The sequence below is a fragment of the Curcuma longa genome, chromosome 11, assembly GCF_044706935.1.
Source record: "Curcuma longa cultivar G26 ecotype Majalengka, Jawa Barat chromosome 11, ITB_CL_G26_1.1, whole genome shotgun sequence".
In the NCBI taxonomy this organism is placed as follows: domain Eukaryota; kingdom Viridiplantae; phylum Streptophyta; class Magnoliopsida; order Zingiberales; family Zingiberaceae; genus Curcuma; species Curcuma longa.
Window position 1 is genome coordinate 7,424,617 of NC_133871.1, and position 17,113 is coordinate 7,441,729.

The window sequence follows — 17,113 nt, forward strand, 5'->3', positions numbered from 1 at the left end:
ATGTCGAAATATTGATATGGTACCGAAATAGTATTGTTCCAATCAAAGTTCAGAACTTCGATACGACTCGAAATTTTGAACCTTGGTAGCCATAACATCATTAAGATTTATTTTCTTGGTTTGGCATAAGCCAATTAAATTTTGACGAGTTCAAGGATTGCTTCAATGACTAGTCTATAGATATTTCTATTATAATTTCGAGATTTTTGCCCAGGTTAGACATATTCCTCTCAAAAATAACAAAGAAAATTTCATAGAATTTTGTCTGGTTTTGCTGAAATAAAAATAAATAGATCTAAAGGACTTGGTCCAAATTTTTACTGTTCATCTGTTATAAATGGACAAATTGTACTCTTTTTTTTAACGATATTTGTATTTATAACATGTGTAATGAATTTATATCAAATAAGGGTCCCATTGTTGAGATGATGGTATCAATTGTTATTTGATTTGATGCATTAATGTTGGTGAATTAAGATAAACAGAAAGAGGGATTCGAACCCTTGGTAAACAAAAGTCTACATAGCGGTTCCAATGCTAGGCTTGAAAAACTGGGTCATCTCTCCTAAGTGATCTTATTATTGACTATAACCCCAGTGAATAGTGAATAACATGTTATTCATATTAGTGCAGTACAAGTGTGATTGATGAATAGTTCGATAGGAAAAATTCCGTATTTAGAAGTCAGAAGGTTTAAACAATGAGGTGTTTATCTGCTGGTTGATCGGGCTGCTTGGGTCTTTAGTAGGAAAATAACTTCCTGTTCATAATTTGTTAAAAGAAAAGTCTGTGAAATCATGAAATTGATTTATTCATTTGCATAAACATTGCAACTTGCTTGTGTGTAATTTTCCTGTAGTTTGATTGTAAAGAGACGAGGTATACAACTGCTAAGAAACAGTTTATTTTTGCACAAATGGGGGATTGGACTATGAATTTATGAGAAAATACTGGAAACAGTTTTTGAGCATTATTGGAACTGTGTTTTTGTTTTATTATTATTCCCAAGTTTATTTAGGATTTGTCATGTTCCCCTTTCAATAACTGTTGCTTGCTGCAAGCAAATATTTCATTCATCATTCTTAGCTTTTGAGCTAACCTTTTGAGTTACTTCGTTTGATTGCAGGCGTGAACAATCTCAGCTTTTGTCATGCTGCCTCTGGCTACCAGGTAGAAACAAGGGCTAGGGTGATCATTTTTGACCTTGCTGTGCCAGAGACTGAGGTTTCTCCTTCAAGGAGAACTGCTTCATGGATTTCTCAATCTGGTGAACCCCATAGAACTCTAAGCAAGGAGCATGTCGGTTTGCTCAGCTGGCCGGAGAAATTGTTCAAGGGGAGAGGCGATCATCAGAATCCTAAAGAATCCACCAAGCAAACAACTAGTTTATCAGCCCGAGCAATGGAACTAAGCATTTATGGGAGCTTGGTCTGTGAATCTATAAACTAACACCATTTTTTCTCCTTACAAGTAATAAACAATTTCACAATCAAATTGAATGTTCTTTAATGCAGGCCAATATCCCAAGCAGCCATCGCAAAAATGACCCGATGGGTTCATCATTGAATCATTCACACAGCCTGTCATACCCTAGTGTTCCATTGCGATCGGTAAACGATACCAGAACTCTTCTGTCTGTTCAATCGGAGGGCGGTAGTGTCAAAAACAGGCTAGCTCCAACAGGATCTGCTAGCAGATTGGGTGCAGACCCTCCATTACCAATCAGAAACCGGCGGAAACCCGAGGATGGCGAAGATAACTCGAGTGACGAATCCGGAGCTGAAGAGGTCATTGTCAGGATTGATTCCCTCAGTAATCTATCCTTTTGCCAGACATCTGAAACTTCAAATGCTCAAAATAGGTAAAGTATGCAGGTACTTGCGCCTAAATGTTTGTGTATTATATATTGTTTACACCTCCAAACACACTCCTTGTATATCCTTCATAAGAGCAAATTGCACTTTGCTCCTCTCCCTAAATTTGAGAGATCATTGTTGGCCGAACTCTATGGAATAAGTATTTCCACGTACTTAATCGTATTTGTAGTTCCCTCAAGGAACAGTGAATATAAATTTGCTCCCTTGGTTGAAGTTGGATTTTCTGACAATGTTTTTCCTTTTCTTTAATTGCAAATTTTATTCCTTTCACTTTGATAAACTGTGGGTCTATCTTTACTGTTATCTTATTAGCATGTGTACTTATAATTATTTAATAAATCTATTATTTGAAATGGTTGAATTAAGACAGTGTGTTTTGTTTCATTTTGAAATGTGTATTATGTGGCTCTTTAGATTTTGGATGGCCAATGAAAGTATTTATCTCTTATAGTCAATGAATATTTTTAATGTAGATATTACATTGATAGTTATCGATTATATATATATATATATATATATATTCTCTATCAAGAAGTTTTGGTTAATATTAATTAATATCCATGTTATTTGTTCTCCCCATCTCCCTTTTATTATTTATTCTCCCTTGAAAATGTATAAAGATAATAATTGATATATGTTTATACTTAGGTATAGTTTGTAAGCTTATGAGAAAGCCAACAAATTAAAGTATCGATCGATTTAAGGTAAAATTACTCAATGCCCTAACTAAATAGCAAAGTCACATCTCATTATCTAAACTATTATTTTCAATACTATTTCTTTTCTTACATTGCTAAATGGAAACTTTAAAAGAGTTTTAAGCTACTAACCTACTTTCTTTGTCAATCTGAACTCCACATTTGTAAAACCATTACTTATACCTTTGTGTGCATCGATCGACTAATGACTAAATAATACAAGAATATCTTTCTCTTTAAGGGTAATTGGTAAACAGGTAAGATGGAACTTGAATCTCTCTCCCCCTCTATTCTTCTATTTCCCCCCTTTCTCTTCTTTCCTTTCTTCCCTGAACAACTAAACAAACCTTTCGATTCAATTCGCATTTCCATCCTCTCAAATAAACACAAGCCATTTGCGTCTTTTGCGCGGGGATCACGGGCTTCCGCGTGGGGACGAGGCCCACTCCACTCCGATCCGTTCGACAACCAACGACGCAACAGCAAACTCCTTTTCTAACATATACTTTTCCTCCACGCGTAAATCTCCAACGGGACCCGCATTGCAATGCGAAGGGTGCACGGGGTCGGTGCCCAGGTAGAAACACGGGATGGTCACCTCTACGTACTCGGGCTCCAGGACTCCGACAGTAGATTTCCATTTCCACCACTAATTAACTTCCACGTGGAGACTTGGTCGGCGGTGGGACCAGCGACAGGGTCCATCCAAGCCGTTCGATTCCACTCCTCCACACACCAAACTCGGACCCCTCTCTCTCTCTCTCTCTCCTCAACGCTGTTCTCGAAATCGACGACTACGAGGTTTCAAAAAGCAGAGCGAGAGGACGAGCGGGGGGCGTCGATTGTCGGAGGAGGAGAGGCAAGAGGGGGCGACTTCCAGATTCAGATTCATCATTACAATCCGACCATCTGCGAGGTTTCGGGAGGCGAGCAAGAGGGCGAGCAGCGCGTCGATTTTCGGAAGAGGAGAAGAAAGAGGGCGATTTCAGTTTCAGATTCATCGTTACGATCCAATCAGCTCCTCCAGAAACCGGATCTTCGATAGTCGCGAAGGATCTACATTTTCTGTCATTTTTTTTTCGCTTTGACGCCTTTTGTTTCTCTAACGGTAAAGATCGCGAGTCCTTCTCGTACAAATCGTGGTTGTGTATATTTTTTTTTCTTCTTGTTTTCTTACATTTCCTTGCATGGTATTTTGTGAATTGACGAAAATGTTCTCACTTCATTCTCGGCGTTGACAATTTTTTGGATTTTAGGTTAGGGTTTAAGATAGGGGCTATTCGGCAATTGCGCAGCTATGCTGATCTCAGATGTTGGGATAGCATTTTAGCTTTTTTCTGTTGTTGTGCGTGGCTGAGGGACTGCGCCATGGCGGATGAGCGCATGAAGGCGGTGGTTGACGAAGATGAAGTTGAGGATGGTGGTGGGGAGGTTGGGTTGCAGGCATTGAACGAGCACGAGGAGGAAGATGATGAATTAGGGCTCAGCCTCTCCCTGACCCATCGGAGATGGAATGTAGGGTTTACAAGTGGTGGGCCTGCTAGAAAAACATCAGCATGGTCAGAGCAGGGTTCTGGGAGCTCCCATGATGTCAAGAGGTCAGGACGTGTCAGACAATTGGATATTGGAGAGTGGGAACAGGATTGTGTAGAGGTGGGTGATTCTAGAGAAAGTTTGATGGAGATGGGAGCAACATTGGACAAGGATAAGGATGCTCAGCACAAGCGACCTAAAGTCTTTTCCGACCAACAGTAATATTTTTAGCGCCTCGTCTCTTTCCACAAACATATTCGAAGATTTCTTCTCTTGATTTTCTTTTTTTTTTACACATTTCCTTAATATATCTTGCTTGTTCAATTTTTGGTTCGAAGTATGTACTGGTCTAGTTTTGGCCTATTAGAATTTATTTACAACTTGAATTTTGTTACTTGTTGGCTATTGCAATGGTTATATTACTTCATCATAATTTGTTGGGACTGGCCATAAATTTGAGTTCATCGAATGTTCCATCTAAAATTTAGTGTTGGATGATGGAAATATGAGTTACATGTTCCTATGAAAATGCAGATTGTTGGGTTGCTATCTGTCATCCACCTTAACGATAGTCATGTTGATTGATATAGAAACAACGTAGTTCCTTACATTTGCTACCATGATTATACAGTTACAATGCATATGCATTAGGGTTTAGTTAATTTTTCTCTTATAGAAACATTTGATTTCTTTGGAAATGGATTGATAGAGTTTAGACCGGCTACCTTCAGGTGTTTATTTGTATTCCCAGTTATATTTGTCATGTCTACATGATGGGTTGTCTACCACTACAGTCTACTTTTTTAGTGTTATCATGTTTGGATTTGTTATCATAATGTTTATTACCGTGTGTTGTTGTTATGCTCCAACTGTAATTCTTCAAACATGGTTTTCTTTTCCACTCCCTCCCCCTGATATTCTTGGTTTTTGCTCAGTGAAGTGCCTACCTCTTCTACTGAACCAGTTGTATCAGCAGCTGTTACTGATTTTATGTCACTAAGTTCATCATATCAACCTGAAGAAATGAAAGGTCACAGCTCAAGCACTGTACCAGATGATGGAAATAACAAATCCAATGGTGGGGTTGCTTATGGGGATATCACAGGTACTAGAAATACTGAGGATGTGGAGTTCAGGATGGATCTTTCGGATGATCTGCTGCATCTGGTATGTCTTGGGCTTTCTTTTGATATGTATTTTTACTAGTCATTTACTTGAAGCCTTGAACTTGCATTCATTATAAGTGGGATATACTTTGCAGGTGTTCTCTTTCCTAGGACAAAAAGATTTGTGTAGAGCTGGGTCTACATGCAAGCAGTGGTTGGTAGCTAGCACAAATGAAAATTTTTGGAGGTGCCTAAAGTTTGAAAATACAAGGATCTCCCTACAGAACTGTATGATTTCTTCTCATCTTCTTGCTTCTCTATCATGTTTATCTCTATTAACTAAAAAATGACATTGGCAAATATTAGCTTCTATAAATATCATTTGCCTATTTTTAGCAAAGTACACTTTTGTGGACTATTCTTTCTCTGATATGTGAATACCCAAAGGAGAATCAAATTCAACCCAAAATGCCGATGCTAGGAGGTCTCTCTAATACTTAAGAATGCCTGTAGGGCCTCCCTTAGTAATGTGAGACTAAAAAGAGGAATTTTGTCCTCTTCTCTCTTCCTCCTACCCTCTTTAACATGTCCTCTCAGCCCAACATAGATAGCAGTGGAGCTATCTCTAATATTGTGTTAAAGCCTAAAGAAAGACCTATCTAATCCAAAATGTCAAGATACTTAGATAGTAGTCCCTTTGATACTTAAACATGCTCTTGAAACCCTCACATAGCAATCTGAGACTAATGTAGCAACAATTACTTGTAATTGGTTGCTTCCCTTTGTCAACAAAACATGTTTCCATTGCAAGAACAGGCTTAACAGGAGTAGAATCAAAAGTAGATCTACATGCTGATCCAATCAACGAATTAATGGATCCAAACAAGAGTTTGATTTTACTGTCTCAAAGTCTAAGATTAGGATAAAGGCTTAACCAACTATTATGTCTACAACTACTACATCTACTCTTTAGGGATATATCCCTAGCTGAATACATGACCTTAGATCCCCTTTATATTTCCATAGGCTGCACCATTATTCTCCATAGATTGCACCATTATTGTCCAATCGGGCAGTTGGGATGAATTGGATCAAAGAAGTGTTGGTGAGGTCTCCTTTGTAAGTATGGTGCTGATCAGCTGGGTTTGAAGAGGTCCAGCCCCAACATTATCTCCATTTCCAATGCTTCAGTCATTCGGCTTAGGGAAAGCATCACAATTTAGTTTGAACCCCCCCCCCCCCCCCCCCCCCCCCCCCTTTTTTTTTTTTTTCCTTATCAATAAAAGGAAGATTTTTTTTTTGTGGATCCCTCTTTTGCAAAATTCCATTATACATCATTTCTTCTTCAGTTTCTCTACTTTGCTCCATTTCACTACTTTCTTAGTGACAGTACATACTGGCATAAAAGGTGGAAGTCTCTTCCTTTTATTCTCTTTAACATTACTTTTAAGCAGTTTGGACACTTCCAATAAATGCTCCTCAATATCTTATTCCTAAGCTTTACATATTACCTACAGTAAATTGAAACCAATGAGTATCTATAATTTGGAAAGAAAAACCTGAGAATGTCAAAATTGATCTTAGTAATTTCCTAAAATCAAATAAATACTACTTCCCTTGCTGCCAACTTATGCTATATGCAGTCCTTCTATCAGACACATTATTCTATCTCCTGATCATAGAATGTGACAATTACTTGTATGGGCTTCCTTCTGATAAGTTCCCTGCTTAAACTTGGGGTTCATTTAATTCCTTTGTTTTAGTTGAATGTTTGGACTCATGTCTCATCACAATGGTGGCTAAATCTTAATAAAGAGATTATTTCCTAAGCATTGTCATCAACAGTACGATGTTATCAAATTTAATAGTTTTTCATGTATATGTGTGTCATTTTATGAACTTCAGTCATTTTTTGTAAATTTCTAGAGGTGATTCACATTGTATGTTATCAGTTATTGTGACTCCACAGTCCACACTACTTTTTCAGTCAAAGTTTGCTTTGTAATAAAAAGAAACAACGGTTGTATCATACTTTATCATACGATACATATTATATATCATCATCATACTGTATTAATCTCAACTACTTGGGATGGTCTACATGGATTCTATCCCTCCATTGACCTTTGTGCAAGGCTATCTCAATTAGTAATATTGGGATCCATTAGATTATGTGGTATTATGTTAACTGGAGTTTGTTTAGATTTTCCAATCTTATTTGGTGAGACAGTTGTTAAACCATGGTGCATTAAGCAATTGTAGGCTTAAGAAAGTTTCAAGCCCATTTGTATGGCTCATTGGCCCACTTCCCTCGTCTCTTTTCAAGTTTATTTGTAAAACAGTTTGTTGTAGAAAATTCCAGACTTCATCAGTGAGGGAGCCACTGAAGGAAAGATTTGACATTTCATATGAGGGAGGATAGGTAACATGTAAAACTAAAAGAAGCCAGTAGCCTAGAAGTTTTCTTTTTGCTCTATTATGAAGAAGCTTCCAGTAGAAAAACCTCAATCTGAGGCTATTTGAAATTTCCATACTTAACCATTTAACATGTTTTTGGATAGGATAGAATTAAATCACACAAAAGAAAGTGATTGGTCTGCAAGAGGATTCTTCCATTACATTGGTTTTTGTTTCCAACTCCAGATGTCATTCTTGTGCAAGATCAGTATTTGTGACTCTAAATAATTCCTCATAAATCAAATGTTATTCCAACTATATACTTCATCTTGAATGTTACTTTGCTTACCAACTGCTAATGTATGATTCTTTGCAGTTATTGCTATTTGTGATCGTTACCCTAATGTTACTGAACTGAGTATGAATGGCACACCAAATTCTGATGCCCTTGTCACTCGTGCAATGAATTCTCTGAGGTTTGTTTACAGCTCTCTTTGACTTTGTCTCAATTTTTTATGATTTAATCATAGTTGACCCTTACATATTGGTTTGTCATAATTCACAGGAGACTTGAAACCTTAATCTTGGACAAGGGGCATTTTAGTGATGTTTTTTTTCATACATTGACGGACTGTCCTGCATTAACTAGTTTGAAATTTTCTGATTCATCGATTGGCAATGGTATTCAAGAGATAACTGTATACCATGAAAATTTACACAACTTGCAGATGATAAAATGTAGAGTTCTCCGAGTTATTATCAGGTGATTGAGGTGCCAATTGGTTGTTTGTTTTGATCTAACCATATTATAATGTGTAATCTAATTACTTTGCACAATATGAGTACTCGGCAGATGTCCTCAGCTACAAACTTTGTCTCTAAAGCGCAGCAGCATGGCCCATGCTTTGCTTACTTGCCCACAATTAAATGTGTTGGATTTATCATCCTGCCACAAATTATCAGATACTGCAATTCGAACTGCTGCTTTGTCATGCCCTTTATTGGCATCGATAGACATGTCATCTTGCTCTTGTGTCACTGATGAAACCATACGCGACATAGCTTCCACATGCCCAAACATATGCATGTTTGATGCTTCAAACTGTCCAAATATTTCATTAGAGGTTAGTTTCAAATGCCATGGTATTTTGTTGCAATACTCAAAAGTCATGTGCACGTAAGAGTATGTGTTTTGACTTTTCAGTCTGTGAGACTCCCAAAGTTAAGGGATTTAAGGCTTGAAAGCTGTGAGGGAATAGTATCTACTTCTATAACTGCAATATCATACAGCGTGATGTTAGAGGTTAGAGACATACAACAATTTTTCCTCAGTGGTTTCCTTGATTTTTTCAATTTTCTAACCTTGTGATATTACAGTCATTGAAGCTGGATAACTGCAGCATGCTTACTGCCATGACACTTGATATGCCAAACCTGCAGACTATAAGTCTTGTACACCTGCGCAAGTAAAAGTTTCTTTATTTTCTCCTTTCCTCTTTGATTGTGTTGTTTCTACTCTATAACTAAAACTAAATCGCACATGTATTAGATTTGTCTATTTAGATTTGCGGAGTCCTGTGCTCAAGCAGATCAAAATTTCTAGGTGTTCAGCACTTCAAGACATAAGTATCACTTCAAATGTTCTTCAGGTCTGCTTTCTCTTATGTGAAGCTAGAATTTATTTTTCTATTATAGAATAAAATGCTATTGAAGTGAAATATGATTTTGAAAGTATGACCCTGATTCTTGTTCATGCAGAAACTGGTGTTGCAAAAACAGGAAAGTTTAGCTTATTTGTCGCTGCAATGCCAAAGCTTGCTAGAATTGGACCTCAGCAATTGTGATTCCTTGACAGATTCTCTTGAAGTTTTCAATAATGAGGGAGGTTGCCCCAAACTGAGATCATTAATTCTTGACAATTGCCAGGTTTGCTGTTTTGTTATATCAGTTTTGTGATAATTAATTCTTGACAATTGTCAGTTCTGCTGTTTTTATATCAATGTAGCACATAACTAAATTGAATTTCCATGAACACATGTGCTTCCTAAGCATGCATCATGTTATAGACATTGTTCTACTGAAATAGATGTTATTTTAGGTGCAGTATATTATTTCAATCATAAGTGAACAGAATAAATATGTAGTTCAAAATTCTCAATGATTATAGCAATGATAAAATTAATGGAAAGAAGATAACTACAACGGATTAGTTAATCACATAAATATTCTGTGTAGTTCTCAAATGTAGAGAGAACACTACAATTTGTATTTGTTAAAATTGAGTTCAAGTATTTGTTGAGGACTTGGTAAAAGTAATTCAGAAAGATGCCATTGTTAACAAAATGTAAATGAAATGTAAGTTTGGTCAAAATATTTAGTTTACTTCCACATGGGATATTATACTAGAAGCTAGTATGTATACATGGATGTCATTGTTCAGTTTTCTATTACCATTTTTTCTGGAATGATCCACACATAGTCCCATACTTTTTTTAGGGTTCTTTCATCCCAAGTGATTAGTCTATAGAATGAGCTCTACCCCACTTCAACATGGAGCTAAGTTTGTATTCTTGAGTTATCTCAGGCCTAAGAGGGCTTGTTAATGGCCTAACAGGCCTAAGTTCAATTATTCTTGAGTTATGAGGCCAGAAAGGGTTTGTATTCTTGAGCTCTACCCCATTTCAAGTTCCTAATTTTTTATGTCAGTGATGGATGTCCTTGGTCTAAGTTATTTGCCAAGATATTATGTTAATGATGAGAGTGTAAATACACTAAATTCAAGGATTGAATTGAGAACAAATTTAGAAACTAAAAGTTTTAAATTAAGTGGAACTAAAAAAAGATATATGAAATGTCATTTCAATAACAAGAACTGATGGAATATTTAAGATAGATGGACATGAAATTTCTATAAGAGTTGTAGATATATAAGTGTTGTATCTTGTACCAGGAGAATGATAAAGATGCAACTAACAGTATATAGAAGGAGCCTACCAATTTCACCTTGTGAGTACTTCATGAAATATGGTACATGTCTACAAGATGATTGTGTGCCCCTAGCATAGATCAGAATACAAAGATGGAGGTGTTAAACAACTAAAAAGGATAAAATAAAGAATACTAATATCTGAGAACAATTAATTGATTCAATCACAATAGAAGAAGTTGAATCAATTAGCATGGAAGTTGCAAAGAATAGAGGGAAAAAAAACAGCAATCAATTAATGAAATAAAAAAAATATTCAAATTAATTTGAACATTATTAGTGATGTAGCCTTGCATAGGGCTTAATGGCATATTAATGTGAGGATGAAAGTTGTTGTAAGAAGTGTTGCACAACATGGTTTGAAATCTCATACTATGTTGAGCGAAACAGTTAAAATATTTTGCTCCGATAAATTATCAAAACTCGATACTACTCGGCATCAAGACAATATCTCCTATGTTGTTGTATCAATCATGTTGACGAATATTATTTCATGTCAACACTCAATGACATGCTAAAATTGAGATAATGTTTTTTTTTGTACTTGTCTCCCTATAAGATAATCTCAAAATCGTAGCAAACATTGAACTATATAGTTGGATTTTTTTCTTCATTTCTTTCCTCCTTTCACCTCTAATTTCCTACCAACATCATACATCAACAATATCATTCTAGTCAAGGACCAAAACACCGACACGACTCGAAATTTTGAATCTTGCTGCAAGTACTTATACATGATCCAATTATAATACATTATCAACATCTTATACTACAACAACCTATTAGTGCCAACTATTTTGGACTTTGGATATGTAAAGCTGTATCACTAACAACACTTAGGGTTCTTATTTAAGAAGTTCCAATTCATTATCATGCATAATTCATGATGTTATTACTGATATATGGTAGTCTAGCCGTTATGTTGAGCATTTTGTTTTGGCATGTTTGAAAGGTTTGATTCAGTGCATGACTTTCATTTCTGAAATCTTCATTTATTCACCTTTCAAACTCTGGTAGTTATCTTAAGTGTTTTGATTTGAAGTTTTAGATGCATATTATCCATCTTCATCCATCATAACTATGACAGGGTGGTTTTTTTAATATTATGTTGTAAATTATGCCGAAAAATAATTGTATTGTTTATGCATTTATTCTTTGATGGTTTCATTTTGTCCAGAGCCTAATTATAATCAATATCAAAAGTTGTACTCTAGTCTCTCTATCCTTGGATGGGTGTCGTGCCATCACTACCCTTGAACTGTCATGTCCAAATCTTCAAGAATTAAATCTTGATGGTTGTGATCACCTTGAAAAAGCTTCATTTTGTCCGGTATGTGACCATTATGGACTCGATCTTTCCGTAGCTTATTGAAGTTTTTGAATTTTTGGTATGTTTAAATGATACATTTTCTATCCTGTATTGTATGTATTGTAAACTAAAAGTTAAATATGATTGTTTGCTTTTTATGAAGAAAGTATAATATCTTTTTAGGGAGGTCTTTTAGATCCACGAATTTAAATCATTAATAGAGTAAATTCTCTGTTGCTAGCTCTATTAAAATTTAATTTTGAACATCCTTGAGCAAGAGCAAGGTGGACTGATCTGTTAAATGCTAGATTAATTATTCTGATAATCTATTTTGGTCTTCTTAATTAAATCTTGTAACTCATATTCTGAGCAATTGCATAGTTAGGCAGCTGTTAAAATCTTGCAGTGATGACAATTTTATCAATTCGTTGTTGTTGGAAACTAATGTTGTTTAATTGTTCTGGTAATTTAGTTGGTCTTGTTGATGAACTATTAAGCTCATTCTGAGCAATTGTGTGGTTATGAAGTTGCTTTAATCTGCATGGTTGACTTTCTTAAGGCACTGTCTGTTGGGAACTGGCTCTATTGCTTTTTCCTTGTTACACATGTGCTTGATGTGTTCTGCCTATCTGTTATTACAATTTTTGTTTTCTGTTTTCAGTTTGATGCTTTACAACTCTGGGTGATTGCCACCAACTACTTTTCTGAATTTTTCAGTAAATATGCTCTTTTAGTGTAAAATGGTTTTTTAGTATCTTTTGAGCAAATTCAGTTATGTTATATATGTCTACACCACAACTCCTTTCATATGCCTTGATATCAATCATGACTGTTGTTTAGGTTGGCCTTGAGTTGCTTGATTTGGGTATCTGTCCACGATTAAGTGTTCTGCAGATTGAAGCGCCAAGCATGCTAGTGTTAGAGCTTAAGGGATGTGGCATGCTGTCTGAGGCTTATATTAGTTGCCCTTGTTTGAAGTCCTTGGATGCTTCCTTCTGCAGGTTATTTACTGTCATTTCTTCTCTGGGAATGTTTTTTAATTTTCTTTTAGATGAATTTATGAACTTTTGTCTGTTTTGCAGGAACTTAAGTGATGAATCATTGGCTAGAACAGCTAGATCTTGCCTGCAGATTGGATCTTTGGTCCTTTCGTCATGCCTACCTGTTGCATTTGATGGGCTATCTTCCTTGCATTTGCTTCGACATCTGGTTCTACTGGATCTGTCCTATACCTTTGTGACAGACTTACAACCTGTTTTTGACAATTGTTTCAAATTAGCGGTAAGTTTAGATTTTATGTTTTCTCTTAAGCTTGTATCTTCTTTATTTGGATTCATATTTGTGATTTTGATCTGAGCTGTTGGCATTCATTCATGCTGGTTTCCTTGAATATAGCTGATAAAAGTTCAAATTGGTGACTTGTATCATAGTAGTTAAATTGTGCACCATCTGAAATTTACTCTAAGCTGTATTTTGTGCAAGATGTATCAAGAATGATATAAATTGATTCAGATGAAACAAATGCTTGAATATCTAAGATTTTTTTTTTACATGTAGTATATTTTCTATTTCCCCTCATTTAGGCTTATGCTTATAAATCCAGTTATATGTTTGGAAAAAAAATCATACTGTTTTATTGAGCTTTGGGATTATAACATGCAGATCTTAAGGCTCTCTGCTTGCAAGTACCTCACAGATTCTTCCTTGGGTGCCCTTTATAAGGAGAGTGCACTTCCAGCCCTATGCAAATTAGATCTGTCATATTCATCTGTTGTGCAGCTTGATATACTAAATATTCTCACTCACTGTACAAATTTGGCTCATCTGAATTTGAATGGCTGTGCAAATATGCATCAACTTGTCTGGAACAGAAGTTATTGCAATTTATCTCAAAAATCTGTCGATGTCTGTTCACCTTCCACATTGAAAGACAATGACAAGGATGTCTACCTGGAGACTGCCCATCTGCTTGAAATTTTGAACTGCACCGGTTGTCCAAACATTACAAAAGCCCTTATTTCTTCAACTGCCAATTGTTTTTATTTATCAAAAATAAACCTTAATTTATCTATAAATCTGAAGGAGGTAGATTTGGCATGTGGAAGCCTTTGTATGCTAAACATAAGGTATACTTATCCTGAATAGTTTCCACCAGCAATAGACTTTTGCTTTCTCTCTCTTTCTCTATACCTTACGCATCGTACACTTTTTGTTTAGTTATTGTGATTCCCTGGAGTTCTTGAGGCTCAAGTGTCCAAGGCTAAACAATCTCCGGCTTCAGGTAAATGACTGCTTGTGATTATGTTTGCTTGTAATATTTCTTCAATTATCAAAAACTCTGTTGTATTTTCCTTTAAACTTCCTGTCCTCATCTCAACTATATTATATTTGCAAAGATGCATGATATTTAGAGGGAGGATTTATTTTAGCTTTTTTGTTTTGGAAAATATCCTCATATTTCCAATGAGAGGTAAACTGAGTTTATGAATTTCTGATGGCATTTAACAATATGGAAACTTGGGGGCATTTTGCACAGAAGGGTGGGAGAGTGAACTTTCCCTTGTATTAAGTTTTTTTTTTTTTGCCACACTATTTTGTTCTAGTTAGTTGTTATATTTTTATATTTTAATTTTTTTCCCCCCTCTAATGCCAATATTTCAAAAGATATATCTTGTGTAAAATTCAATTTGGCCATTTATTAAGGTAACATATGGGATTTTGCTGAGTGATTGTTAAACAAGATGCTTTACATCCTTGCATTATTGTCCGATAAGAATCATTTTTACAAATGCCTTCATGAAAATTGGTATTATATGCTTCTTTTTCACAATTTGTCACTTCAGTTTTGTTCTTCTTTCATAATTTATTTTTAACCACAGGCTTGCAGCATGCTAGCTGAAGAAGAGTTAGAAACTGCCATTTCTCAGTGCCCCACACTGGAAATTATGAACATCGACTCTTGTCCTAAGGTTAGATATCATATCTACAACATTGAATATTTTTTTCATTGGCTCAATTTACAGATAGAAAATGGCATTTGATAAAGTTATAAATTTCCGTTCATATAAGCAGGAAATTTTGATTTGGTATTTACATTTTCATAAGCACCACAATATTGATTGGATTGCCCTAGTAAAATAAACCAATCATCGGACCTGTAATAGTGAGATGCCTTTGGGCAGTGGTAGGCTAAAACGAAATGCAATTATGGTGTCTTACACTACACAATATACATTGAAAATAATGATAAGACATTGGTGCAAAGAGAGAGAATCACAGCCTCTCTCCCCTACTTGATTTCCTTGCTTAGTCTCCTCATGCAGCTTTCCCATCATGAAGCCTCCCTTCTAGATCGTGTGTTGCAGCATCTTTGTCCAAATCTGATTCAACGCATACTCATCTTGTCAGAATCTGAGCACCATTGACATTTCCTTCCAATGAAGAAGATTGCCATCCAACCAGGGACAAATATTTGCGACCTCCCCTCCCAGCTCTTCTTCTGCACTGTGTCATTGTCAATTCTGTTGCCATTTTCCATGCAAGTTCTTCTCCAATGAACTAGATCTTTTCTATCCCTTTCTGATTCAATTTTGGTTGCCATTGCCATGCAAGTTCTTCTCCAGCAAGCTTGATCTTTTCTATCCCTTTCTGATTCAATTTTGGTCATACTCTCTTTTCAGGGAGCTTCGCAAGTCCTTGTCCCCAGCGCCACACCAAACTTCACCCATACCATCCTTTATTGCCCTTCTCAAGATTGATGTCGACTCTACAAGAGAAATCCATTGCACGTGATGTCTTAACCAATGTGAAGAGCACTAGGTGCTTGATACAACCCATTCTCTATTTTTAAAGTTCTCCAGATATCAAGGCCTCCATACTTCTTTCAGTGAGCAGAGAAGAGCACAAATCTGTTCTTCCTCTCCATTGGATTTTTTTACAATTGGTCTGTGTCTTCCAGATCTTCTTTCAGCATTTCCTGATTTCTTCTTGGTTTCAGTATTTCTAGGTTTCTTCCTGACTCTCGGTTCAATTCTAGCTGCAAGTTATTACTTCCACTTCCCAGTAGCATCTTCTTGCTTCTTTGTAATCCTTTATCAGATATTCTTGGCTTTCCCTTTCTATGTTGACAGTGTTACACGAGATGCAATCTTCCAGCCTGACACCTGTGAAGACCTGAATATTACATTTTCCTTCCTGCACTCTTTCATAGAAAACATCTTGGTCTCAATTTGCTTTGTTCAGCAAAGGGTTGAGCTTTGCTTTCCTTTTTTTTTTCCACAAGTACCCTTGTCGATTATTTCCTTCTCTTCTTCAAATTTGTGCTTCCTATCACATGCACAGAAGTGGAAAATTCTTGTTCCCTTCTTGCTTCCCTACATTTTCCTTCCTGCACTCTTTCAAATTTTCGCTTCCTATGACATGCACCGATGTAACAAGTGGGATATTAATAGTAGCCCCTGGGGCATGATTAAGTTGATTACTACGGGGCAGACTTGCTGAAATGGACAAAGGTCGAATCTCGACGAAGCCGAAACAATGTCCTCCCTTGTAGTGGTCAACTGCAGCTTTTCGATTTATCTCCTCACATATGGTCGTGGGGCCGACCGTGTGGGATCGTTGGGATGACAGATTCTATTTTTTGTTGAAGGGATATCAATAGTAGCTACGCTCCAACTTGGGGGGAATGTTTTTCTTGTTCCCTGCTTTAAGAGTAGAAAATTCTTGTGTAACACTCATGGTGTTTTCTGTGGCAGATACATGCTAAAGATTTGTACAAATGGCATGCGATATGCCCGAGTCTCAAACGAATACAAAGCTGTGCATAAAAGCTGTTCCGCAGCAGGCAATCCTTCGAGTGCAGCTAGTAGTAACAGCAGATTGTTGGCTTAAAGGGGCAGCCACTTTGTGCTCTTTTTTTGTTGTACATAATTTGAACGAGTGTTGTTTTTTGCTATTTGAGGCTATCATATGTAGATGTACTATCATGTTTGCTTTGGAGCTCCACTCTACTTCCAAGCTGTTTGCTCAGTCAGACCTTTCTTCCTTTTTTTCTATCTTGTTACCTGTAGAGAGGGAGGTAGAAAAAATAATATGTAGTAGTAATACGCTGAAGTTCGCAGACACAATTGGAGAGCCTTGTCAAAACTGAAACAAGAAAACTTGCCCTGGAAAATAAAACAACCATGCAGTCGCCTGTATGATGTGTT

General features: G+C 36.4%; 2 protein-coding genes across 4 annotated transcripts in view; both read left to right on the forward strand.

Moving 5' to 3' along the window:
* LOC141838857 (sodium/hydrogen exchanger 8-like) overlaps positions 1–2,157 on the forward strand; it is a 35,758-nt gene extending 33,601 nt beyond the window's left edge. Inside the window, exons 22-23 of the mRNA XM_074726457.1 lie at positions 1,127–1,428; positions 1,515–2,157. Of these exons, the coding sequence (XP_074582558.1) occupies positions 1,127–1,428; positions 1,515–1,865 (653 nt within the window). The 3' untranslated portion in view covers positions 1,866–2,157. The remainder of the gene's footprint in view (positions 1–1,126; positions 1,429–1,514) is intronic.
* Positions 2,158–3,363: 1,206 nt separating this feature from the next.
* On the forward strand, positions 3,364–17,096 carry LOC141841224 (F-box/LRR-repeat protein 15-like). Of its 3 annotated transcripts, XR_012602786.1 has the most exons (19): positions 3,364–3,683; positions 3,832–4,326; positions 5,044–5,275; positions 5,370–5,502; positions 7,988–8,087; positions 8,177–8,374; positions 8,465–8,735; positions 8,816–8,914; positions 8,989–9,077; positions 9,161–9,260; positions 9,370–9,537; positions 11,775–11,927; positions 12,747–12,907; positions 12,989–13,187; positions 13,569–14,032; positions 14,124–14,187; positions 14,786–14,875; positions 15,587–15,725; positions 16,661–16,750. XR_012602786.1 is itself a non-coding variant. In XM_074729364.1 (18 exons), the coding sequence occupies exons 2-18, from the start codon at positions 3,944–3,946 to the stop codon at positions 16,730–16,732; spliced, it is 2,976 nt and encodes a 991-aa protein (XP_074585465.1). In that variant the 5' UTR covers positions 3,364–3,683; positions 3,832–3,943; the 3' UTR covers positions 16,733–17,096. The 3 variants fall into 3 exon arrangements, 1 of the variants encoding a protein (XP_074585465.1); XM_074729364.1 differs by lacking the exon at positions 15,587–15,725 and having other exon boundaries at positions 16,661–17,096; XR_012602787.1 differs by lacking the exon at positions 3,364–3,683 and having other exon boundaries at positions 3,735–4,326.
* The last annotated feature ends 17 nt before the right edge of the window (positions 17,097–17,113 follow it).